Here is a 27,157-nt window from a genome sequence, read left to right as displayed (position 1 = left end):
ATTACAGCCTTCCTATATTTAAAGGAAGCTTATGAGCAGAGAGAGAGGGACCTTTTTACATGGGTGGATACTGATAGGGCAAAGGGGAATGGCTTTAAACTAAAAGAGGGGAGATTTAGGTTTGATGTTAGGAGGAAATTCTTTACTCAGAGGGTGGTGAGGCACTGGCACTGCTGCCCACAGAAGCTGTGGGTGCCCCATCCCTGCAGCTGCTCAAGGCCAGGTTGGATGGGGCCCTGGGCAGCCTGAGCTGCTGGGGGGTGATCAAACCATGGCAGGGGTTGGAAATGGGTGGACTTTGAGCTCCCTTCCAACACAGGCTGTTCTGTATCGTATGTGAGCTGTTTTCTCTCTGCTGGGTGAATGGGGAGAGAGGAGGGGATGACAGTCACACAGCTCCATGACATCTGCAGTAACAAAAGCCCAACAGGTAGAGAGCATTACGGGAAAACATTGTGGATGTTTGTTGGTGAAAAAGTGACCTCCTAGAACTTCTAAGGAAGTGAGCGATCGCATTGTAATGCAGGGAACTGAGGCTGGATCAGAGGGAAGTAACTTACACAGGCTGGAGTTCAGAGCAGAGCCCATGGTGTTGTTCAGCTGGGGTGACTGCAGGTGTGCGGGTGCACAGCTGGGATCCTTGAGGGCACAGCCACTGTGAGGGGAGGGACTGAAGCAGGAGCCGGACCACCTCCTTGGTCATGTGCATCCTGTGGGCTTTGGAAACTGGAACTGTGCCCAGCTCTGGAGGTGAAGAGGGTGTTTTAAATTTTCCTTTAAATTCAAATTCAAACCTTCAGCATATGCATTAGCTGCTTTTTTTTTTTTTCTTTTCCTCCTCCAGTGCAGCCTCTCAGATTGATGCTCTTTGTCACTGGAAGGGCCGTGTGCAGATGCTCCAAGTCCTGGGTGGCAGTGTGATGCCACCTCCCTTTCAAGCTACTTAGAGCTGCCACTCCTGTAACTGCAGTGGGTGCTGGGAGCTCGAGGTGCCTCTGAATGCCCGGGGCTCTTCATTAATTACAGCACAGAAAGTACGAAGACTCACAAATGAAAGAGGAAGTTAAGCTGAACAGCCCTGCATGCCTGCCAGCTGGGTGCTCTCCTGTTCCTCACACCTGTTCAGTTTAATCCTGAAGTTACCTGAGCCTCTTCTGCTTTTATTTCACTGCCTGCAAACAGCAGGAGGTAATTAGGGCCCAGTGAAAAACCTGCAGGCTGAGAAGCAGTGGCTGCCACCCATCTTCTCTTCCAAATCCCTCAAGCTGAGAACACTGTTGACCCTTCAGCTCTGTTTGAAGTGTGGTGTTTCCTCCTCTGGGAGAGGTCACTTTGCTTGGGAAGAGAAAGCCCACATGAAAAATGTGAAAGCAAAGGGTGTGTCCTCATGGAAAGGGTTTGGTTCCATCCAGTCTGAGGACCCTCCTTACCTCAGTGGGAAAGTTATTTATAAGCTGAGAGTCAGCCCTGCAGGAAAGAAATGCTGTGCATCCTGCATGCAAGCAAGGCAGGGGTTGTTTTAGCAGAAGGTGAGGGAAGCAGGGAGAAGCACTGCACTGAAGGCCCGATGAGAGCTCATAGCAGCTTCATTAAGCCTGGTGTATCTGCACCCAGGGGCAGTGCACAAGAAGGTGGCTCAGCTGACAGCCCTGCTGGGGATTCAGCACTTGGGTTCCTGCCCACTCATGCTTGGAGGACTGAGCTGTGGGTCACACATCCATAGCTGCATGAAGATAACAGTTATTGGTGTTATTAGCCATTAAACAGTGACTTTCCTCCTTTAAGGAAGAGACAAGCTACCACGATAACGAATGAAATTCCACTCATTGGTTTTATCTCAATTTAATAGAGGATTTATTGGATTTGTGCAAGACAGTTACTTCTACCATAAAAAGTATCACAGCAACATGTACACACAAAACAAGGTACACAAAACAGAGATAAGGTTATATACAGATTATTAGCAGCTAAACTCATAGCTTCATACAGCACATGGCTTTACTCACTACAGTTTTAGGCACAGTGAAGAGTTTACCAACTGGATATTTGCTATGGTGAAAGGCTACAACAAATACCTCATCCACGTGGGCAGAATGAAAAGCTGAGTCCCAATTCCCAGCAGCTGAGGACACAGCCCTACACAAGGCTGAAAGAACACAGTCCAGCTAATTCAGCACAACGCAGCTTTAGGTATTAAACATTAAAATTTACAGAGATACATTTTTGAGTAGGGTTCCATTAGAGAGTCAGTGAATGGGCTGAACTGCAGTGGGACAATGAGTGTCACCTCCCCCCACCTCTCGCTTAGCGTGGATTCTCAGCTGTAAACAACCCAAAGTGAAGAGCTGGCAGGGAATGATTAGATGTGAAGATTGCTCTGTACATCCCTCACATGTATAATGTAAAGTTGTCTTTTAACAGCATTCACAAGCACAGAGGCCATGAAACATTCAGGTTGACTTAGCAGGTTATGTTAATAAATTATGATGCATCAGCCCCGCTTTGTCCACATGAGACTCCATCCCAGGCAGCACTGAAGCAGGTGCTGCAGTGCTTTTCTGTGCTTCCTTTTCTTTCAGATTGAGGACTGTAGACTGAAATCCCAGCAAAATAAGAATGTGATTTCCTTCCAGCATACAAGAAGCCTTCTTTGTTTCAGCAGGACTTCTCACGTTTGATTATGCATGCTTACTGCTCTGCCAGCCTCAGGAATGGGTGCATTTCTTAATTACTGGCTGCTTATGTACAGCATGGCTGTCACAGGGAGGAAAGCGATCACTTACCCAGCAAAAAGGCTGCAAAGAATTACTGAGCAACAGAACCATCCAGATACTGTAACAATGCAATTAAACATTTAAAGCAGCAAGCAGATAAATTAAAAACAACAACAACCAAAATCTTTAACTTATGAGGCAGGTTAACAACTACAGAAAGATTCTTCCTTCACAACAGCTTCATTTGCAAATACAGCTCAGCAGGTTTGAAATACTTTATCACAAGAAATACAAACTTGTTTATCACAGTTATGTCAGAGCTCCTCTAAGAAGGGTGCGGCAGTTTCTATTATTGCCACTCCCCTCCTCCCCTCCAAGGTTTATTACTCAGCTTCTCAGGGAAGAGAGGGGGCTGCTGGGGGCTTCAGAAAGTGCAGAGAATAAAGGAGTTTTCTCCTTTAGAGAGAGTCTGAGAACTCCTACCCGTGTGGGAGGCTGGGGTTTGGCATTGGGGTTTTCAATGGCTGGTTTTGATAGTTTCAGGTATACGAAAAGGAAAGGGAGTTTTACTACAGAAGAGCAGCTTTGCTATATATGCTAAAAAATAAAAATAAAAAATCCCAAAACATACCAGCACACATTTTGGGACCATCATGAAAAGCAAAGGCAAAACATGCTAACATGGACCCTCCAGGAGCAATGTGCTTTTACATCCCACTCTCTCCTGTGACTCCATTTAGCCTGCAGGAATTTTGGCTATAATTTGTTATGTATTGGCAGGGCAGAATCAAATAAGGCTCTGAGCAGAGGGTTGTTAGGTCTTTCAGACTAGAGGAAGATCAAGTGAGGGTTTTTTTTTTTCCTTTTTAGAAGTATCAGAATTTACACCTTTGCAGTGTAGCACAGCTGATGCTTGAAAATTAACAGCTTCTTCATGGGAACATCCAGGTGAAAGGTGAAACTTCTGACAGAACCCTCTCACATTTGGTATGGAGTTGACTTGTTCCTATGGCTTCTCATACAGAACAGCTGGGACTGCAGATTGTCAGGAGGCTCTTTGGCTGTCAGTGCAGAAAGCAACACAGGGCGCGTATCCTTGAGGCCTGTCTGGTGCCTTTCACTGGACGCAGGTTGTGAGGGCAGGGCCAGGAAGCAGCAGCAGCTGGGAAGGAAGGCAGCTTTGAGCAAAGCAGCAGAGTAATGCAGTCACCCACTCCAAAGCCTAGGCTGCTCCAGTGAGAAGGTCAGAACTGGAGCTGCCCTCTTCAGTTGAGTGGGCACAGAGCGAGGGAGCAGAAGAGTCCACCACCAGAAGGGACTGAAAGCAAAGCCTGATAATACAGACAGCATCACTGAAGTGTCACACTAGTCAGAAATTCCAGTTTTGATACATCTCAAGCTCCCATAACACAGATGTGTGCAAGACAGAGCTCTCGTGGGTTTTTTTTGGCTTTAAAAAGAACAGAAGGAAGATTGTCCATTCAGTTTGCTATGTACACCAATACTGCACTGTACACTTCATTAACAAGCTGTCCTCTGCTACAGTCCAGCTTATTTATTACTTAAATAAAATTCTTCTTAATCACAAAGAACAACAGATGAGTCTTTCTACAGGAAGCAGGGCAGAAACCAACCAATGTACATGGCCTTACACAGTGCCAGTCTGCAACTAACAGCCATGCCGCAGTACAGCATCTCCTTAGCTTGCCTGAAGCAGAAATCTTCCCATATCTCCTTCCAACCTGATCCCAATCCCATCAGGATTGTTCCAGCCCAAAGTCAAGCTGTGACTTCCCCTGCATTGTCACATTCCTATCCAAACTATGCAGTCTCTTTCAGCAGTCCCAGCTTACGCAGTGCCTCTCTCCTCGCTTCTTCTGTTGAGCCACGGCCAGAAAACTTCACTGTTATCCCCTGCGATCGAAATCCTGAAGGTCTGGGTAGTGAACCTGACCTCCTCCTCATATCCAGGGTTAGGTTAGGTTGCTTGTAATCATTAAAACCTTTTGCTGTGTTCTGCTGAGTGACCTTGCTAGCATTAAGAGCTACCTCTGGTTTGATTGTTACAGTTTTGCCCGTAGGAAGGAAAGGGCTGGGCTCACTTTTTAAAGCCTCGTGGATGTTTTGGTATCCATTGGGAACAGCATCTGCCTGCTTGGGCTGCACATCAAGCTGCTGAGTTCCTGGGGCATCATGATCTGCTGGGTCCTGAGCTGACTTTCTCTTAACAAGGCCAAGTTTTGTCAGGGCCTCATAGCGCGTTTGCTCAGAGGAGAGATCCCTTAAGGAAGAACTTCTGTTGCGTGACAAGAAATCATTTTTTTGCTGCCTCTCCTCCAATTCAGTTGCCAGAAATCCCCCATTGATGTTGGCCAGCACCTGAGCTCTCCGCTCCTGTACGTTAACTGCTGCTTTTGAGATAGTCTCATTGAATTCTTTGCCACTGACATTTGTTATATTGATATTGCTTGGAAACCGGTGCAGTTTGGGTGCGGGTGCAGGAGGGTGCTTTGGAGCTGCAAAATAATCACCATTGGCTACCACAGTTTTCTTCCTGTCAGAATTCCCCTCCTTCAGGGCGCTGGGGAAACGCACCCTGCTCTCCATTTGCTGCTCAGACATCTTCTGGGCCACGATGAGTGGAGTGGGGACAGAGCGAAGCAATTTCGGATGCTGCACTGCAGGAGGAGGTGGAGGAGGGAGAGTCTCACACATCTGTGGTGCTGCTACAGAGGGATGTGGGGGAAGGTCAGCAGGTGCAGCTGGCTCAGGGCTCTCAGTTCTCCGGGTGGCATCCAACACTTAAAAGAAAAAGCAACAATAACCTCATTAAGTCGTAGAATCACAGAATGGCCTGGGTTGAAAAGGACCACAACAATCATCTAGTTCAACCCCCCTGCTATGTGCAGGGTCACCAACCACCAGACCAGGCTGCCCAGAGCCACATCCAGCCTGGCCTTGAATGCCTGCAGGGATGGGGCATCCACAGCCTTCCTGGGCAACCAGTGTGTTACCATCCAAGTCCCCACACAGAGCAGAACACAAGGGCTTTCTTTCACCAAGAGTCAGCACACATCAGTACCACCTCACCCAAACTTTCTAACAACTCAGCCCATCTCGCCTATAACTGAACCACAAGCAGTAACATCTCATAGAGGATCTTAGAGTTCAAATCATTGTGTTGCCCTCCTCCCACCATTCACTCTGCATGCTGGCTTTACTGTGTTTCAAAAGGCTTCTGTAGATTTTGCGCATCCTGATTTTTGATCAATTTTTTTTTATTATTATTATTTTTTAATTTAATTTAATTAATTTATTTATTTATAGTCACAGCTAGGTCAAAAGGAAACATTTTCAGGAAATACTGCTACCTGGTTCTGCATCTTTGCTGGGAGGGCCTTCATGGTCACTGCTTTCAGGTGTTGACTGCACTAAGTCAATGATATCTTCAGTCTCTGAATGACTGGACACATTTTCTTCTGTTGACCTTGGAGACTGACAGTGGATGCCACTGTCACGTAGGACTGGTTCCTCCAAGTCATCTTCTAAGGCATCTATGGTTTCCTCAAAGAAAGTGAGAACATCCTGCTCTTCATGAGTTAAGTACTTCATACTCTCATCATCCTACACGGGAAAAAAAAAAAAAGGAATAAACATTAATCTTAATACCCTGCAGATAAGCACACAGAATTACACCAATAAGTACAGAACCCTGGTTTGAAAGAGGAAAAGCAGCAGAACGCAACAGGCAGTGGTCTCATGAGAAGGATCTCCTGCTTGCTGTGCCATACCTTCCCAAAGAGGGATCCAATCACACAGCTCACAGTGCATTCATGTTGGCAGAAGAGCAGCAATTGGTTTTTCATCCTTTCTGAAGTGCCTAACTTCAACTCAGCAGACTGGTGTCCTTTTGAGTTGGACTAAGGAAACTGCTAACAAGATCACAACAGCTGACTACAAACTAAACCAAACCACACAGCACTGTGCCTTTACACATGCTGAGGACCATCTTCTAACCCCAGAATGGAGCTGCCATTTCAGTCACTGTGTCAGGTTCAGGGATGAGGGCTAAGAGCTGCAGAGAGAAAGGATACATTCAGGACAGATGGGTTTGTTCCCTTTCTGCTCTAGAGCAAATTGGGAGGACCTGGATGTTAGGAAGGCAGAGCTGGAGCTGAAATATGGCTCCACCACTGCAAACTGAGTTATCCTGAATGCAATCATAGATTACAGAGGAGAAGTAAGAAGAAGGGAAAAGGTTTCTGGAAACCTCTTGAGTTATGGAAAGAAAGAAATTAGACTACTGTGAGGATGTGTTCCCTAGCAGTAAAAGGCCTTGGGCTATTCTGTCCAGCAGGAAACAATCCTGTAGACCACAAAACTGATAAATAATCACTTCAATCATCTAATCCTTCTTTTCTGTGAGTCAGTGCTCCTGATTAACTCAACATCACCATGAGAAGTGAGGCAGCAACGTGCAAACTCTTACCTCCACCCTGGGAAACATTTTTCCAGAAGCCTGGAGATGACCAAGAATGATTAAGAAAGGCAACACATGAAGACAATGGATACAGGAAGGACATTTCCCAAGAGAGCTAAGTAAGTTCTGGAATGTAATTAAGCATTGTTGGGAAGTGAGGTTTTCCCTTTCTGGAAGGCATTTCTCTCCCACTATGCGTATATTGTGAATTTTGCCACCAGTAACTTAGGAAAAAAGCACCAGTAAAGCAATTAAAGATGGATTCCTTTCTCTTCTCTGCTTTCGACTTCTCCAAGGATGTATGGCTGTTCATGCATGTAACAAGGCTACTTCAGTTCAGGGGAATTCAGGCACGAAGCTAAAGGCAGGCATTACAAATACTGAAGACTTTTCTTGCTGGAGCAACAGAAAGTGCTTCAAACTCACAGTGCACATTCAGGCCTTATATTAGAATAGGGAAAAAAAAAAAGCAACTGTTCAGTTCAACCTGTTAACTCCTACTGCAAACAATGCTTTTACCCTCATATCTGGCATTAAATACAGGAACAATGTACCTCTGTAGAAAAAGAATGCTCACAGATTAAGAACTATGAAACACTGCATTGTATCAAGGAGCAATTAGTTTCCAAGCACTTCAAACAGTGCAGGATGAGAAAAATAAGTGCTTCAAGGGCTCTTCACTGCATTCCCCTGTAAATAAAGGCATGAAACACAGAAGACTCCAGCAGAACTGCTACAACAGCTTGAAGCTGGATGCCATTTGCAGCTGCCTATTTAGAGCACTAACTTCAAAGGCTAACATATTCCACAGCCTGCACTCACTGCATGGCAAAGCTCAGTTTTCAAAGTCCAAGGAAAGTTTTACAGCTGAACTTGAGTAGTGAGAGACAGACAAACCTTCCCTTTTTTTTTCCTCCCCTTTATGGATGTTGCAATCTCCTTCCTTCCCCACCCAAATACTCATAGGGCTGCTATGTCTAGAAGTGAGAGAATGACAGGAAAGGAGCTGTTGTTTGGTAGGTGGTAGCTCCAGCCCAACAGGACTCCCAGAAGCTTTTGTTGTGGGTGAGCTCATCGCAAGAACCAGACATCCGCAGGCAAAGGAAAAAAAAAAAAAAGGCTTTTTGGTTTAAGAGGTTCATGGTGGCAGCAGATCCAGTGTGTGGTACTACATGAAACAAGTACCCATCCCTTTACAAATACATCTGCAGTACATGGCATACCTAGATTTGTTGGAATAGGTCCAGAGGATGATGATGAGAGGGCTGGAGCACCTCCCCTACAAGGACAGGTTGAGAGAGCTGGGGCTTTTCAGCCTGGACAAGAGAAGGCTGCAGAAGAACATTATAGCAGCCTTCCAGTACCTGAAGGGCTTACAGGAAAGCTGGGGAGGAACTTTTTTTATAAGGACATGTAGTGACCTTACAAGGGGAAATGGCTTTAAACTGGAAGAGGGTAGATTTAGACTAGATATTAGGAAGTTTTTTTTTTTTTTTTTTTTTCCTGTGATGGTGGTGAGACACTGGAACACGGTGCCCAGAGAGGTTGTGGATGCCCCTCCCCTGGAAGCATTCAAGGCCAGGGTGGATGGGGCTTTGAGCAACCTGGTCTAGGAGGACGTGTCCCCTATAGCAGGGGGTTGGAACTAGATGATCTGAAAGGTCCTTTCCAACCTAAACCATTCCATGAGTCTATTCTTTGAAAAGCCAACCTCATCTCAGTTAGCACTTTCATCTCTTTCTTCATACAGCTTCCTTTACAGATGACCAATGTCATTTCAGACAGCAGAAATAGAAATATAGAGGATGAGCAGTATTATTTCTTCAGGCAAGGCAAGTTTCAGTTCTAAGCTAGCAATAATTCCATTCTAGACATGCCACCATAGCAAAGATAATTAAGATAAATCTACCAGTGACTCAGGTTGGTCAAAGCAAAGGAGCTCAGAGATGCAATTGCAGCCCCTGGTCTGAGAACAGCAGCGTACTGTAGGCAATACAAGTGGGTACCTTATACTACAGTAGAGCTTTCAGAAAGATGGGAAGAATTTTGTTGTGGTTAAGTGGTGCCAGCTATGATTAAGGCTACCAGGTCTAGTTCTAATTAGTTTATTTTCCACGTATTCCAAATAATGGAACAGTTCATATTCTTTCTGGACTGGTTTTCCAGGCCTCATTTCTCCTTGAATAATCTGGGCTTGTAACAGTCCAAGAAGAATCTCTCCAGTTACTCAAGATATTCCATCATTCTTTCCAGTAACTCACAACTCAATACATAAAGACACCTCCCCAAACCAAGTCTCACACACACAAAACTACCTGCTTTAGCAGCTACTGCCTAAAGAGAGCCTAAATTTAAAAGTTGTGCCTTAGCTGAGGATTAAAAGGACTCTCAGACAGAAGAAATTCCAGATGCTGAAATGGGCAAGTATGCTCAGCTGGCATTAATGCATTAATATTTTAGAGCCTTGTGCAGCCTAACATTTCCTGCTTTCACCAAACAGGAATAGTGCCTAAAGAAAAATAGCTCTCTTTCTTCCCTTCCTTCAATCATAAAATGACCAGGGTTGAAAAGGACCACAATGAACATCTCGTTTCAACCCCCTGCTACATGCAGGATCACCAACCAGCAGACCAGGCTGCCCAGAGCCACATCCAGCCTGGCCTTGAATGCCTGCAGGGATGGGGCATCCACAACCTCCCTGGGCAACCTGTTCCAGTCCTGTTCAACTCCCCCCAGCTTCTCATTTCATAGAGAATGATCCCTTTCCTACCTGTCCAGAAGAGTCAGCTAGTATCAAAGGGCCACAAAAAGCTTTCAAACACTGACTCTGCTGCTCACATCAAGGCACGTGGCACAATTTGCTATCTCTGACACTGACTTTTGTTTAGTAAGAGGCAGCTCAGCCCCAACACTCCTTTGGAAGATGAAGCTGCTTGACGGTCACAGGCAATTAATCTGAAGTTCATTCACAACTGCACTACCTTATAATGAAGCTGAGCTGGTTATACTTAGTGGCCCCTGAAGGAGAGAGATGGAGCAGAATAGAGATCCATGTTAGAGTCCAGAAGAAATTCAGATGATCATACCCTGACCTGGGATCCTTTGACTAAAAGCATACTGCCAAGACATCCACAATAGTTAAAAATATTTATATGTTAATGGTTTTCTAGCAATCTTCAGAATCAAACACTATTACCCACATCAAACAGCTTCATTTTGTCCAGCAGAGTACCACAACACTGGATTCAACTGACTTAGTCACTTCACAAAGGATTAATAGAGTTAAGAGTTACGGTTCCCTGGGAGAGAAATAACTGAATGCCCCTCAGAAAACACAAAGGGAACAAGCTACTGTAATACGTAGGAAGAGATCAGTGGAGCACCACTTACACCTGAGCCTGCTAATAACATGAGACAGTTCTTCTTTTAAAATAAGCAGGGAAAAACAAAAGCTCTGAGTATAAGAACAGCATCAGGATAGATAGAAAACCTTCAGTGATTCAAACAAAAAGCTCTTCTGGTTACATTCGTAGAAAAGTGAAACAGGGGGAGCTGTACAGCTTCATTGCTTCAGTTAGAATCAAGTGAGTTACAGATGAGAGCAGGAACTCCCAAACCAGTCCAAATCCAGCCAAAGCAGCCCACTTTCTCAGCAGGCTGCCCCCAGCCAGCACCAGCTGGTGCTCAGGGCAGGAGAACAGAATAAGGAGAACAGAGTCAGGAGAACAACACTGCTACACACTGCATTTGGTGTTTTTCTTCCCTACATCCTCCCTGTTTCCAGCAATACATTGCTTAAGGACTTCCCAGTTGTATCCACATCTACGTGCTTAATAGCCCATAATAAGCCTTTGTAGCATGAATTCATGGTATTGTTTGGGCTCATTTAAATGGCTGGCATTCACAGCATTCTGCGGCCGTGAGTTCCATAGTTGGTGCACTGTGTCAAAAAGCACTTCCTCTACAACCCACTATCTGATGATTTTGATAACACCACTTCATTTGTGGAAGAAGACTATAATAGTGAATATTGTTACGTTCAGTCTGCTAGCATAATTGTGCCTGCATGCCTTGTAATAGTTAGCAGAGCATATAATCTTTTGAATGTAGATGAAGAAACGAATGATTTAGAAGCATTAAAGAAATAAACAGGATGAACTAAAATAATGGACTCGACGAGACCTACCTGCCTGTATAAAAAGAAAGCAAGCTCAAGCAATACTGAATCTACTTAAGCTGAACTCTGATACCCAGAGAGATGGCTTCAGAGCTTATTTCAGCTCATCCCCTTAATTTCTGTTTTAAAACGACCTGGGAAAATTCAAAAGAACTTTCAGGCTAAAGTCACTAATGCTTTTCACAAAAAAAAAAAAACAAAAACAAATCATTTCACACCCATCTAGTTTCTCCTGAAAGGTTCACTGACTTAGGCAACAGGTGTAAGCACAAGATGTGATGCATGTTGACTGAAAGGCCTTATGACATAGTCCTCCCCCCAAAATATACTAATGGATGAATAAGGAATACAGAATGGTTTGGATTGGAAGGAACCCCAAGGATCATGATGCTCCATCCCCTCTACTGCAAGTAGGGCCATCACTCTCCATATCTAATACTAGAACAGGCTGCCCAGGGCCCCATCCAACCTGGCCTTGAACACCTCCAGGGTTGGGGCATCCATAACCTTATACTTAGGAACTTAGATGAAATTACTGGAAGGTGTCAATATAACTGAAAGGCATGGGAAAGACTGATGTTCATAAGCAGCAGCACCACTGAGGCATGCAAACGTCATCCTGGGATATATTAACCAGGGTGATGAAATCACAGCACATCCTCACACAGAACACAGAGTTCTCATCCAGCCACTGAACTTCCAGAAGGATGCAGCCAAGCTGGATTGCGCCCTTAGCAAAGCCACGAGTGCTGCCAGTATGTTTGGCTGTGCAGGAAGGTTGGAAGAATGCAGTGTGTTATTTTTAAAACAGCAAAGAATGGGTGGCAGGCAGACACAGCCTTGTATGTATTGCAGTCCATAAATGGCTGACCATTAGGCTCACTGCAACAAAGCTTCTCTATGTTGTCTAAAGCAAAGACAAGTGGAAATTGGTTTACATATTACAGCAACTTGAATTCAAGTATTCGCTTAATGAGAAAGTAAAAGGGCAGAAGACAGACTGCTCTGGAGGTTCAGGAGTGCCTATCAGTGAGGTTAAGAGAGCAGAGCTACCCACCTGCTGGAATAATGGTCACCCACTTGATTCTGCTTCGAAGCAGAATAATGCAATTTATGGATCTTGAAAGCAATTTATGCACTACAGCGACAACATTCTCACCAGCACATTTTACAGCACATTTAAGGTCAGTCCTTACTAGGAGACAGGCTCCTCACTCCTAGTTCTGTACTCCCAGACTGAAGGAAGCAATCCCCAAGCTCCTCTTCCTCCTCACTGTTTGCCTTGCTTATAGTAAGAATGACTTCTCTTCCTTAAGTCATCCTTCAGGTACCATCAACCTGAAGTGGATGAAGCACAGCATAACTCTCTCTCTGTGCCCTGCAAACAATAGCTGCCACCCAACCAAATGCAGCTGTGTGGGATAGGGCCACCCAGAGACACAATCCATCTGCTTTCCTGAACTCCTAAAGCCACACTGGAATCCCAGAACCTCTTCAGAGGGGCTGGGGCAGAGACACCAGCAAGATGTACTTCCATAACCAAATCTGCTGCATTTGCATCATCTGTACTGACGGATAAAGGATAAAGATAACAGCAACTAGTTTTTAGGCTGTAAAGAGAACTGTGAAATGACTAGGTGAGCCCCAAGCTAAATGTGGGGAACAAGACACTAAAACAGCTCAGACACTCACAAGATGCTTACTTGCCTTGTCTGCATACTCAGTGTTGGAAGTGTCACCAGTACTACACAAGGCATCTGTGATAATGAATCATTTTCAGTGACTGGGTATCAGATCTTGTTTAGAGCCACAGAAGAGCCTTGCTCCAAAAATAACAGAGTAAGATATCTTCTGAAGTTACACGGTCGTGATTCTTAAGTTACTTGATCAGTGACCAAAAGAAATGGTCACTTGACTGACTTCACCACTGTCCCAGAAGAGCAGTGATAACTGGGACATTAACCAAGAACTGGTCTGATATGAAGGTGAAAAAAATCAAAAAGCACAGCACAGCCTACTGAGAGCAACAAGCAACCCACTAACCCTCAAGCCTAGTCCTCAATAAGACATTTAGATACAAAAGGTACTGAAGTCATCAACATCCAAGACACTCATACAGCTCATTACAGTGCAGTTCCAAATCAGCACTTCAGCAACACTCATCATTCTCTGGTATGACCTTAGCAGGTGCTACTGTCCCAGCATGTCATTCACACCTAGGAACTGAAGTAGTTATTCGTGGCCTAGAATGGGGACATGGTACAATTGTAGGATTGAAGAGGTGAGGTTGGTCTTTAAGAAGCTAGCCTGCACGCACCTCATCTAAGGGACAGGACAAATGAACTGAGAAAAGCTGAGAGCTAGCTTTATCTCCAGAGTAAGTGTCCTTAAATTGCTGCAGCTGTATTTCACTGAGAGTTAATCCTTGCAGCACCTATCAGAGAATGTCATTCAAGAACAGCTTTTGGAAGTCGGAATTGCCAAGCAGAGCATCTTTGTTTACCCTCCCTCTTGCGTAGCACAACAGATCCCATGTATGGAGGAGTGCACTTGTCTCATGCCTTTGTTGAGGATTTTTTCTAGCACCACCCTCATTACAGAGAAGCCAGAATGGACATGAAAATTCACATCCTCCTGGGAGAGCTTTTATGCCCACAAGATCCAGAGAAAGGAAACAGGTTTAGGTGATGAGAGATGAGAATATCAAAGCAAACAATCTGCCCATCTAAGCACAGGTTCTGGCACTTGTCTTCAGCTGCTGTGATAAATTCAACAGTGTAAAAGTCAGGTCCACATATACATGATTTACAGAGAAAAGTCTACTGCAAGTCGTGGCAGAACAAACATCCACAGCTCACTTTCAATTCAGAAAAAAAATACCTGACCACAATTGTCAGAGATTAAATAAAAGCCCCACTGTGTATGTAGATAAGCTGAGAAGTCTGGCATACTCAAGCTCAACTGACAACACCTGACTGCAAAGAGGCACACTGACTTAGTTCTGTTTTAAGTGCATTTTGGCACATGAAAGTTTACATCCATATCCTAACCATCCCTAAACCCATAACCAGCTCCACAAGAAGGGATACCAGCACACAGTGTATACAGAACAGCCAGCAGTCAGGCAAACCAGCTTTAGAGCTGTCAGCATAGGCTTAAGCTGGTCCGAGTGTTTGTCTCCATTACCACATCCTTTGGTTTGTTTGAATTCCACAGAAGCAACACAAAGGTTATGTTTAACAACAACTGTAGTTTGACACTGAAAAGCTTAAGAACTTCATTTCTGTAATCAGGCAGGAAGAAAGCTGCAGCAGTACAAGCCTGCAAGAAAACACACTGCTATGCTTCTTTTTGCTATCCCCTGCTTCCCATTGGGCCATCAGGTGTTTGTCATCTTCTCTAGCTTCCCTTGAAATGTTCAGGAAGATCATCAGGAGCAGTACCTCGCTACTTCAAGTGAAATATTTGCTGTGAAATGTTTTCCACATCCAAAGTAACCCAAAAGAGAAGGCTATTCCTTAGGACTAAGGAGGGATTCTAATTCTAGCTGATGCATCATCGTATGGGTTATCACACGGTAAGATCTAGTTAGATTAAGGTAAACTATGTCACTTCCTGACACAGCAGACTCAGGATGAGACTGCACAAACAGACTCATTTATATATAGCCTCATTATTCAATACTGATTTATTTAATTTATTTTTCAAATGACCAGTCTTATGCCTTTTACCACAGCCAAGAATAAAACTCGTGGAAACATGACTGGCTGTGAATTGTGACACCAGAAAACCAGAGCATAAAATTAAAATTGTAATTCTTGAATTAGTAGTACAACTCCCATTCTAATTCTCTAAGATCTGACCAGTTTCCTTGAAAATTAAGGGTATATTGCTTATTACATGTCCAAATGGTGTACTTGGATCTTACTTCAACCTCCGTTACCCTCACCCTTCCAACTCTCCTCCAGAGCAGATCAGAAAGAGTTAAGGGATTAGATGCAGTACTATTTGTTTTGTGTTTTAAGTAGCAATACAAGCTGAAGGATACAGCAGAATATTAACTAAGTTGTGGTATTCTTACTAGAACCAACCCTCAGCTGCCAAAAAGCTCACCAAGTAGTGCGAAACAGAGCATTTGAGTTGCATTAAAAAACACAGGTATCAACTTGCCAACTTATTTTCATCACTTCTTTCACAGCAACAAGCTACTTCATTTAAAAAAAACCAAGTAAGGAGGGCAGAGGGAAAGATACGGAAAGCCTAATTTCACATTTAATGCAAGACAGAGATCAATATTCCCAACTTGGGAAAGCATGTTTACCAGAATGCTCTCTCCTCAATCAGAATTGGATGCTTTTCAAATGGTTGTGATAATTGAAAAAGCACAAGGATCTGTACCTGCTTTCTAAGCTTAGCATGTCACAGTACAAACTATCCTGCTGAGTTCATTGCCTGAATCATCCTGCTAATTAGAAAAATGCAGAAGTGCATCCTACTCCCTCAATTACTCACATACTATTTAAATGGCCACACACTCATATTCGCTAATCCAAAGACAGCTTTGTTTATGGTGATGTATTTGTTACTCACCTAATTGCATGAAGGTGGAATAAACTGAGACCTTCCTTCAGTACTGTCAACAAAGAACTTAAGCAAGAAACAATACGTTGAACCAAGCACCATCCTCACCTTCCTTTATGAGCTACTTATCAAAGAGAGGGTAGAGAGGCAAAGAACTACATGCTACGTGCAGGCAACAGAACCAACTTATCCGTGCTCCTTAAACCCATTCCCAGTTCTCTAATAAAATAATAAAGCATTCTTCAGGCTTTCTGAGGCAATCAGACCAGAATAACAAGCTGTTGTACCACATCAGAGTAGCTACTTCTGGTCTTCCAGCTCATTAACACCCAAGTCCACAGCCCACTGTTTGGTACCAGAACTCACAGAGATCATGGCTTTGAAAAACTAATAATAACCCCATGCTATGAACCAAGCTACTCATGTAACTTGCATCACTAAACATAAGGCTCATTAAGCACTTACCATGGCAAGGTTTTTGCATCTAGCTTGGTTGCCACAGTTCTCCACACCACCACCCCTCTCCATGCTCCCAAGCGTGCGCTTCGGAGAGATTTCGGGCGTCGCTTCAGGAAAATCTGACAGGAGATTTCTAGGCATCACACCTTCTGGACTTATTGATCCCAACGCAGCACAGGATGCCATCAGCACGTTACGTAGTGCTGCCAGTTGTATTCATTTCTGAAAGCAGAAAACACAAGTTTAAATATATGGAGGGGGAAAATAAGTAGTAAAAGGATTCCATGTAAGTTATTATAAAGCATCTCTTTAATGCTCTGGAACATGCCTAACACCTGTGGGCACCTTTACAAAAAGTCTTATTCTATAAGAGTGATTTTAACAATCTGACGTAGCAGGATGCATCCCATCCCATGTGCTTCCTAACCAGATGTCTACTCTTACAAGCACAGACCCTACATAAACATCCATCCTACAGATTCAGCTTTTGTTTTCCATTATGACACATCAACAATAGTAATAAAACCCCATAGACTGAGAGACTAACAGATCTGATTTCAAGTGTCTTCAGCTTTTAAAAGTTTATCTTTTAATACAATTTATCAGACAGTATTTATCTATATAAGAGAAACAGAACCCTGCTCATTTTCCAACAACGCTGAATTTAACTGTTTTCTCAAGCTGCTTTATGTTGACTACTTCTGGTTAAAGACCTATGAACAGAGCATAGTTCTATTTTTGCACCATCATATCATATAACAAGATTGCATTTTAAAGCTTGCAAAGCTTTTATTTCGCTCAGCCATGAAGAAACAACGCTTGCACATTTGGAAGATGCTTACTGGAACAGACATGCACCAGCACTTACTGGAACAAAGCTCTTTAAGTCATCCTAGAGTTCTATTCTGTAATACATCTCTGAATTACCAGATCACAAAATACAGCAGAATTCCTTTCTTCATTTTCCAAGTACCACACAGACACGCGTCACCTTCTGCACTAACAGCACAAACAGGGAGGGAAGGAAAGCACAAACTAGCTGATTTGAATGTGTTGCAAAGACTTTTCTCTGCAACAAAAAACTGCATTGCACTGAGGTGCAAAACACCTCACTCTTTAACAGCCCATCTTCTCAGCCATCCTGCTGGTGACTGGGAAATAGCAGTGCCACATTCCTCAAAACAGCTGGCTGCAAGGTACCACGTTACATGGCACCAGCTGGGAACTAGATAACATGACCCTGACACCACACAAATGAAATTAGATGGCCCTGCTTCCCAAGCACTTCTCCTTTATTACTGCTTCTCATGTCACCTCTTGAGCTAAGTCAGTCCTGCATCTCCAATTCAATTGGATTGCTTCTCCTTCCTCCCTGCCACTGTCAGCTCCGAGCTGAGAAACCAGAGCCTCCCTGTGAGCTGATCAGCGTTTCGTGGCAGTGAGATAACATCTGCCAGCACTGAGCAACAATTCCATCTCGCCGATCACTTCCCCGCAGGAGAGAGCTATGGCATTACCAGAGGTACGTACCAGTGCTCCCTCCTCTGTGCTGCAGCACCAACATCTGTCCTGTGGGAAGACACCCACACAACGTAACCAGGCTGCGGTCCAACGACTCTTGGAAGCACAAACGAGTAAACAGAGCGCTGGATTTCCACAACACAAGTATCTGAAAATTGCCAGACCTGATGTTCATAAGATATGATTTAACCTTGATTTTTCCCAGGAAAAGAAAACATTCTTGCTTTCCTCTATTAATAACATGAGCTATAGTCACAATGCATTCCCAAGATAATGGTCTTAGTGCTGCCACTGAGGCAGAAATGTGCTCTTGGGCATGGCTGTAAGAACCACACAAGACAAGAGTATATCAGAACATCACAGCACCTGCCAACCTCTGGTTGCCACATACCACAAAGTCACACTGAAGAAGGCTATCATTTTTTAGTGGAATTTAAGTCTAAGAGCAGCACACAAAACATAGATGTAACAGTTAGAAGGTACCTGACTGCTCTGAAACTCTCAGAAGCCTCCCAGCAACTCAATATTTTGTCATCTAACTTTCAAGGTGAAGTGTGGGTGAAAGAGTATTTTTCCAGCGAGGACTGTTAGAGGTGCACACTCCTGGCATTCAACAAGAGGTGGGTAGTAATCCCAACACCACCACTTTTTATTCAGGTATCTCAGCATAAGCGGGGCATGCCACAACTGATCAGCCTCTCACTGATGCATTATAGATTTCTTCAGTTGCACTCAAAACTCAGTGAACTTTTTATGGACTACACTACTTCCGTCCCTGGAGGTGTTCAAGGCCAGACTGGATGGGGCCCTGGGCAGCCTGGTCTAGCATTAAATGAGGAGGTTGGTGGCCCTGCATGTGGCAGGGGGGTTGGAGATTCATGATCCTTGAGGTTCTTTCCAACCCTGGCAATTCTGTGATTCTGAGAGGTCACAGCTCACTGCTCCAGAATACTGCAGGTACAGTGGCTGAGATTAAAATGTGGAGACTGTCTAATGAGGAATACCCAGATTCAGCAGTAACAACCATCAAAGCCATGAGCTCTAAATACCAACAAATAATGTCCTGTTATTCATTCTGGAGTTCAGGCTCTGATGTCCCATAAAGCTCCTGAACAATGAATAAAGGCAGTGACTGCAGCTGGTTTGGAGAGCCTCCCACACGAGATCAAGTATTGCTTCTGCCTCTGTGCTGTAAGCTATGCCTTCTTTGGAGGTTCCACTCATTTCAGAGAGGCCAAGGAGTGGTGCAATAAACTGTTACCCTGCAGGAAGGGGGTGATGAGAAAACAATTCCCTTCTTCTGTCTTCCACACCATCTTTCACACATAAGAAGCTGTTAAAGTCACAGGTCCCAAACATTACTTCTCCCTCTGCTATGTTTTTGTGCATTAAGGATTAGCTGCTCCCACATATTTGTGCAATGCCTAACGCAGCCACAGCTGATGTGCACTGCTGCAGTACACACAGCACGCTGTACAAACAAATTCCCTTCCTTACCATAGCTATCACAGAAGACTCGTCGCCCTTTTTACATCCCCTCTTCATTTTGTGGATTTGGGACAGAAATAGCCAACGATGTAATGAATTTCAAGGAGATCCCACGGGCTGTGTCAGCAGGATTGCCAAGGTAACCAGTAAGGGTTCAGAAATAAGGTAACCATCATCAGAGGAAGCGAGAACAGCAGGGCGACAGACGGCTGCTCCTCCTGACCTTCAGAGATGCACTACAAATTAAACCTGCTCACTACAGGATTTGTTTCCTGGTCTGCTCAGCACATTACAGTGTTTTGAGGGTTTTTTGGCTGTTTTGTTATTGATACGATGGTACAGAAACGTGACAGGATATTAAAAACAACAATCACAGGGCAGCTGTGATTCTGACAGTGAAAATGACTGCTTCTTGGTCACGGTGGAACCAGGTTTCACAAGGTATTGATGGGGACACAATTCACATATGCACACTGGCAAAGGGTAAGAGGAAAAAACTGAAATATTGAGTTTTACCTTCAGAAGATTTAATTTTGCTTTGGCAGGGGCACGTAGTTCAGAGGCAGTAATAAAGTGCCATCAAAGATAAAGTGCTGTCTGTCCTTTAAGAAGAAAAACAATTTAGTTGTGCGCTTTCTTTTTTTAAATAGTTTTGCTGACTAAGATTACTTGTGACTGAAGTTCAGTTCCAGTATTTAGAAGGGACTGTTTCTGCAGTAGGAGATGGAAAAAGATATTAATAATCCTGTGTGAAAACCAGCTTAATAAACAAGAGATCAATTCCACAGAAATGGAAGATGCTGAGAGGCCAGAGACACACGCAGTGTCAGCCAGCAGCCAAAAGCCAGCAGCCAGCACCTCCATTTAATGCACAATTAAAGCAAGTAGAGTCAACTTTTCTTTTTTTGGGAAGTTATTATACATTTTTTAAAGGGCACAATGTTGTTTTTTTCCCTCTCTTCACCATACATAGAATTTCTAGAGGACGCTTCATGAGAACAGCTAAATTACTTAGCTAGATTCCTAGGCCAAGGCTTTACTCTGAGCATCACAAACAAAGTGCCTGTTTTTCACCTACTATTCTGCAGTGATACAAGTGGGACAGAAGAACTGGCCAGTGAACCTGAACGCTCGTTTCATTCGTTGACTGTACACACCCACACCAACACATGAGCTTAACTCTCTGTGCTCTGTCAGTCATCTTGTATTCAGTGGCAGTGCTCAAGTTGAGAGTTTGCTTTAAAAAAAAAAAACGACAAACCCAAACATCTGAAAGTACCCTGAGGTCATTCAGAAAATGATGGTACGGGGCAGGCCAGAGACCCTGCATCACTATTTGCCTCTGACAACAGCTAGCAGCAGATGCTGAGGGAAGAGTGCATCTAAAACAAAGCAAACAGAGCAGGAATTTGTTCAGCTTCCTGCACGTCACAGTCAAGGACTTCCAAAAACAAGGCAGGTATCTGTGTCTAACAACACGATGAAAATCTCCTTGAATTAAGTGCTCCTGCAGCATACCTCAGAACCAGCCATACAAGATCACAGCTAAATACAACAGACTGGCCCACATCTCTGCTGTGCCACTGTGGCTGCAGACTGCTCCAATTTGGCTGATCCAGTGGGGTGGACATAATTCCTCCTTACAGATTACACAGTAGCCACATTCTTCTTCACTGCCTGAAATATAGAGGAAATTCTTGAGCTTTATAGGCTAGCTATTTCCTACTGCTGTAATATACAGTAAGTTGGAGCTGCGTGGGAGCAGACCAAGTGACAGTGCTGCCTACAAAAGACAAACACCATGGGCAAGTTGGCCAACTAGGGGCATGCAGGACAACCTGAGGTGCTGCTTAGCCCTTTTTGCTAGCAGGGACAAGCCCTGGAATCAAACAGTAAGTTTGTAGGCTCTTCTCATAGTTAAGAAAACAGTAAGTTTGTAGGCTCTTCTCACAAAGAGTTAACAAAGCTGGACTAACAACCAACATTAGTTTTTAGGAATGGAGGTCAACCAAAACCAGTCAAGAGTTCAACTCAGTTTTCTTCTCCATACCACTAGCACAGATGCTTGCAATGCACAGTCTCGTATCACATCAAGAATTCTGGCTGTCCAAAACAGAGGTGGCACTACTTAAGTCCAGTAACACTTCTTGCCCTTGTTTAGAGAAGGGCTTCACCATTTGGCCAAACAGAAACACTGACCATTAAAAACAACAAAAGAAAAAGGAAACACAAAAAGAACACCCTGCCCCAACCTATAACAGGGGGGGGCCTCTAAACAGCAAAAAAAAAAAAGAACATTTTGTTTGAGATTTTCAGAGTTGGTGCCAAACAAGTGGCAGCTCTGGGTGCTCTCATGGCAGCCCAGCGGCCTGGGACAGACACACACCAACCACTTCAGTAATTACAGTGCTAACAGCCACATGAGACTCCCAGAATGCAATATTTTGATTAAATATTTGGTTTTAAACTTTCTAGTTTCTGCATTTCTATGGTACATCTGTAACCAACTCTCAGACTTTCCTCCATAGACTTGAGAGCTACAAAATCCGTTGGCTTTAAAACTAAAAACAAAGATTCTCTCAGTCCTCTAAATCTGGAAGCTGAAGCCTGAAGAAACACACTGGATGTCATTCATACAGCTTGTGCTTGAATTTGCAAGAGCTGCCAACAACGAAATAATTAACCCTGTGTACACAGGTAGCAAAAGAACCAGATGGGTAATGCACCAGTTCAGCAGAACTTGAATCCAGCTGCTTTCATTTCATCACACACCTAGATAGTTCACTGAATTACAGCCCAAATAAACATAGCAATCCACTTTTAAATGAAATGACCACAAAGCAACGTTTCCATCAGCTGCTAAACAATAATTCAGTCATTATACTGAATTCTCCAAATCACATTTTGTTCAGAAACAACACTTAAGGTCCCACCTTTGAGTACGTTAATCCAAGCCTCAAACAACCAGAAAGAAGGATTCAATATCATGCTTGATTCTTAACTGGTTTTTCTTGATATTCAAGAACAGCCTTTTTGAGACACTATACCTTTGGAATTTTGTTGCCTGCTGTACACAGCTAAGCCAAAACAAGGCAAGCCTTCTGCAGAACTGTCAGTATCTGTCTCCTCGTTCTCTCTCCACTGCTCAGGAAATACTGCCTCTTTTAAACAGAGGGTGGTACACCACTGCAGGCTTTCATGATGTCACATACATTCATCCAGCCTGAAGACAGAACCTGGTGGGGGAAAAACTGTAAAACAGGTCCTTATGCATCTCTGCCTCACTCCGTGCAAGTAATCTGTGTTCATTACAGCAACTTCAGCTGAATCCTATTGCCTACAGCTAAGGCACCACTGGGAAAGCTTTGTGCGTAACACTGCAAGCTAAACTACCAGAGAAACATCCCTAATGTACTCTCAAGCCCTCCTTATCACAAGGAAAAATAAAACTCTGCTCAGTGGCAGGTAGTTACTTTTCTGTAGGTTAATATCTTACACAAGGACAGGGCTCTCACTGGTAGCCTGTGGTTGAGATTTGATGATTAGTACCTGCTTAGTGGGAAAACATCTGATAGCCATGGCCATCCAATGCACTACTACCTGGGCTTCCAACAGTTGGGGGTGATGGCTCAGGTCTCCCCTGACTTCAAGTGATCTTGTACAAACTGCAACAAAAAAGGCATCCAGCTCTCTTAAAGTTACTTCAGTCAACATCAGGGTGGTGCTATGACAGCCAACACTTTGGAAACATGAAATCTACACCAAGAACTTTAAGCTCAGACTCCACTATAATTAGTCAACTTCTGTCTCATCACAGGTGTAGCATCACCAGGGTCTAAGGCTGCATTACGTAATGACTGCTACAGTCATCACAAAGGTGAACCAAATCCTGCTTTACAGAGTACACATGAGGACAGGACAGTTTTCAGCCTCAGCACTTCTGTGTCACATCTCACAAGGGGATTTTGTGTTGCTTTCCTGCATTCATCAGTGATTGCTGTGACAGTACAAGGAAGAAGGCAGAAGACATTGAAAGCACAAAGTAGATGTTTACTTTAAAAAGAAATTAATTTAATGATCATTTAATTCCTACATAAGTACATAAAGGTTTATCTGCCCAAGGTGAACTGAGCTGAAAACAGCACTGGCAAAACAAAGCAGTAAATTCTTGTGTCATACATTCATTGGTATAGAAATGATCAGTAAATACCTAATTGAGAGGGAGATCTTTAAGCAGTTTGTTACACTGGAAATTAAAATTACTTGCTTCTATTTTCTAATTAAATAAGCGGAAGGATGTGGCAACAGAATTTGCCAGAGCCTGTCTGGCTGCTTTGAGAGCCACTTTTATTGTCATTTATTTTCACGCTCCAGTATTTTAGAAGGTCGGTCAGTCTGTGACTTGTCAACTGCCAAGGAGTTACGGCACTTGTTACTATATCCAACCAGTCAGTGCCTCTGCCAGTATTCTTGGTTAATATTTCCCTCAGAGGCATGCATATGAAGAAGGAAAAGCAACTATGATCACAAAGAGAAGAGTTTCACTATTCACAAAGCACAGAGATTTAACGTAGCATCTCCCTGCTCCTTCCCTATTTCAGACTTCATTTGTACTTCTAGTCATAAAACTTGATATTACTCATTCGCTCTCTGTTGTAAGAACTCAAAGCAAACCCACAATGAGAAAGATAGTGCTGCAAAAACCTATTCAATTTCTTTCAGCTATGAGTAATCAGTGTTTTTCTTTCCTGTTTAAACACCAGCTCTCCCCCCCGACCCACACAGGTATCATCACTGCAAAGGAAGGAAGAAGTCCACAATCTGTTATTCTGTACAGTAGTAGCTGTACAATGAAGAACATCAGCAATGCTGCATTAGCCAAGGACCTGTAGAAAAGCCTGAAAACAGTATTTTTGTATTAGCTTAAGCTAGAAACTGCAAAAGCTTCAAAGACTCCCACTTCAGTTTAGAAGGAAGTTTTTCCTTCTGTTTGCTTCATAAAAGGAAAGAGGAGAGAAAGCAATCACTACATTTTTGATACTTCATTGTAATAGTTTAAAATCCTTGCTATAATAAGAAGACAGCCACCCTCCGAATTTTTTGCCTGCATCATTTCTTAGGTATTGCTCACACGCAGGATGAAACACAACAGATTTCCAGCTGCCTCCTCTGGGTGCCATACCCAACCAAAAGCTATTTGGGAAACATGCCCTTAAGATCTTCCATCGCTGAAAATCTGTAGCATTTGGAAGGCTGTGGTTTCTCTTGCACATACTAAACCTCGCCTGAACTACCCAGGCTGACAACCTTCAGAAGCACCAGCTGTCTCACACCTTCTCCAGACAGAACAGGAACCTGACAGAGGGTAGGGAAAATATTTGGAGTTAAAATCTGCTGCTGTTTAAGCCAACAGTTTTTCCAATGGTAAAACTACATTCTGGAGAGTCAGGAAGCAATGAAGAAGAACAAAGCAGCTCTTTACCATGACCCTTAGTCAGCCCATAACACCACATACAGAATCATTAAGACTGGAAAAGACCACTAGGATCATCTAGTCTAGCCATCGACCCACCTCCCCATGCGCACTAACCACATTCCTCAGTGCTGTGCGACCACCTCCAGGGACAGTGACTTTACCACCAGTCTGGGCAGCCCATGCCAGTGCCTCATCACTCTTTCTAAGAAGAATTTTTCCCTAATAGTCAACCTGATCAAACTGTGGATGTCAGCACATCTGAAGTTTAATAATGCACTGGTATGAAACCTTTTATAAACTCTTTCACTTTTTTTTTTTTTGTTAAATTAAAGTTTCCAGTAACAGTTTGCTGCTGCATGTGGACTTTTAAACAGAATATGACAAGGAAGAAAAATTCAAGGAATTAGAAGAGCTTGTAAGCAGGCAGGGAATAACTTCTCACACAGCCTGGCAGGGATAAAGCAAAGGGGGAAGGCTTTAAGGTAAAAAAATGGGGAGATATAGGTTAGATGCTAGGAGGAAATGCTTTACTCAGAGGTGAGGCACAGCTGCCCAGAGAAGCTGTGGGTGCCCCATCCCTGGAGGTGCTCACAGCCAGGCTGGATGGCCCTGGGCAGCCTAAGGTGGTGTTGGGCACACAGCCCATGAAGCTGCGGGGCTTTATGCCACCTACGATAGCAGAGGTTTCTGCTGAAAGTTCTTCCTCCCATTCCCGTACTCCGAACCACCTCTCCCGCGCCGTGCCGGTCTCTCTCTCCTCGCTCATAACATTACACACCGCTTCTCCGCTGGAAACCGGAGAGCAGGCAGAACTCCGGTGCGTCACACCGCACTGCCTGGAGGAAGTTTAGAAAACAATGGGGCCAAAAGCCGAGCGGGGCAGCCGCCGTCCTCATTGCTTTTTGAGACAAGAAGCCACCCATTCGCGAGGAATAGGACCAACGCTGGATTCCTCTCGCCCAGCGCTGATAAGCGCCTGAGGAAGACCGAACCGGGGCAGGCGGAGCGGCACACGGACACCCGCGGGTCCGCCTGGAGAGCGGTGGGAAAGCCCGCAGGGCAGGGCACGGCTCCTAGGGGAGCAGGGAGAGCAGTAGGAAGGGAAAGTCCCCTCAGACGGAGCGCCCCGAGAGAGAGATTTGAGGAAGACTCACCGGCTGCCGTCAGAAATCCGCGTCTCTCCTAACAGGGACAACAGAAGGACGAAGGACAGCAAGTTCTCCAAGTGCTCTCAAGCCAAACGCGCGCTCCGCCAAGCAGCCGAACTCATGCGCACTGCGCCCGGCCAACACCCACGGCGGGCGGCTAAAGCGGCAGCGCCGCGCGGGGATGGGGCGGAGCGCTCCGTCCCAGTGGGAGCGGCGCTTCGTCATGGCTCCGCCTCGCCCGGCGGGACGGCCGCCTTTATCCGGGATCCACCTCCATCGCCCCTCATGGCCAAGTGTGCCGGGTGCCTGTGACGGAGGGCAGGGCGGGGGGCGCCGCCATCTCCGCCCGCGGTGCGCGAGGGCGGTGCCGCCCGGGAGCCCTGAGGTGAATTCCCGCCCCGCCATCGGGGTGCGGTGTTCTCGTTCACCCCGCGCTCGGGGTGCAGCTCGGTTCTCAGGGCTGTCCCTCTGCTGAGGGATGTTAAGGGTGAAGGAGGTGACAGCAATACAAAGTTATCGGCAGCCTGCGTGCTTCTTTGCTGAGCGTCTTGAAGGGGGAAAGCGTTCTGCGTGCTGTGTTAAGCAGCGCTGCCCATAGCAGCCCGACAACACGTTCCATCGACTCTTTATTACTAATTTATCATCGTACTGCCTGGTGCTTATTTATAGAAAGTATGTGCGAGGCTATGTCAGCCATCAGATGAGTGATTTGATTTATGTCCCCTGTAACAATTTCAGGCTGTTTTTAGGAAGGGCCTTTGAACAGCTCTTACAGAAATCATTATTTCTTGTCCATGCTGTGGTGGCAGAGTTATTTGTGGAGCAGAAAGTGCCTGAACACATGGAAGAAGGAGATGCTTCGGAATGATGTGGCCCTATCCACGAGAAGTGTTGTGGCAGAAGCAGGATGAGGGAGCTGTGTGATTTAGGTCAGCAAAGCTTGGGAGCAGTGAGACCACGGCCAGCCTGCAGCTCCCATGGAGCCTCCTCAGGGCTGCAGGAGTGGTACCTGGGGGACAGCAGGTGGTTGGGATCCCAGGGAGAGATTTACACTGCTTTGTGATGGATGGAGTTGGCATCTAATCTAAACAGTCAAGAGAGGAAGGGTATCTC

The 27,157-nt window shown here is 44.6% G+C and overlaps 2 protein-coding genes across 9 annotated transcripts in view; one reads left to right on the top strand and one right to left on the bottom strand.

The window, feature by feature from the left end:
- Positions 1-2,435, top strand: part of UPF2 (UPF2 regulator of nonsense mediated mRNA decay) — a 62,269-nt gene extending 59,834 nt beyond the window's left edge. For all 8 annotated transcript variants that reach the window (XM_090134662.1, XM_090134660.1, XM_090134661.1 and 5 more), the window contains one exon: positions 845-2,435. The gene's annotated coding sequence lies outside the window, so the exon portion shown is untranslated. The remainder of the gene's footprint in view (positions 1-844) is intronic.
- A 356-nt stretch (positions 2,436-2,791) lies between these two features.
- Positions 2,792-26,905, bottom strand: PROSER2 (proline and serine rich 2). The gene is made up of 4 exons (XM_031606510.2): positions 26,051-26,905; positions 16,418-16,633; positions 6,086-6,338; positions 2,792-5,515 (listed from the first exon to the last, which is right to left on the bottom strand). Exons 2-4 carry the CDS (start codon positions 16,595-16,597, stop codon positions 4,536-4,538), a joined length of 1,413 nt encoding a protein of 470 aa, XP_031462370.1. The 5' UTR covers positions 16,598-16,633; positions 26,051-26,905; the 3' UTR covers positions 2,792-4,535.
- Between the last annotated feature and the right edge of the window lie 252 nt (positions 26,906-27,157).

Source organism: Phasianus colchicus, chromosome 1 (assembly GCF_987193195.1).
Source record: "Phasianus colchicus chromosome 1, bPhaCol1.hap1.1, whole genome shotgun sequence".
NCBI lineage: Eukaryota > Metazoa > Chordata > Aves > Galliformes > Phasianidae > Phasianus > Phasianus colchicus.
Note: the sequence above shows the minus strand (reverse complement) of the source record. Positions and strands in the feature narration are given on the sequence as shown.

Coding starts and splice junctions, on each gene's coding strand:
- PROSER2 (XM_031606510.2), bottom strand. CDS start 16,597: ATGGCATCCTGTGCTGCGTTGGGATCAATAAGTCCAGAAGGTGTGATG. Junction 6,339..16,417: donor GATGCAAAAACCTTGCCATG/GTAAGTGCTTAA, acceptor TTTCCCGTGTAG/GATGATGAGAGTATGAAGTA. Junction 5,516..6,085: donor CAGCAAAGATGCAGAACCAG/GTAGCAGTATTT, acceptor TTTTCTTTTAAG/TGTTGGATGCCACCCGGAGA.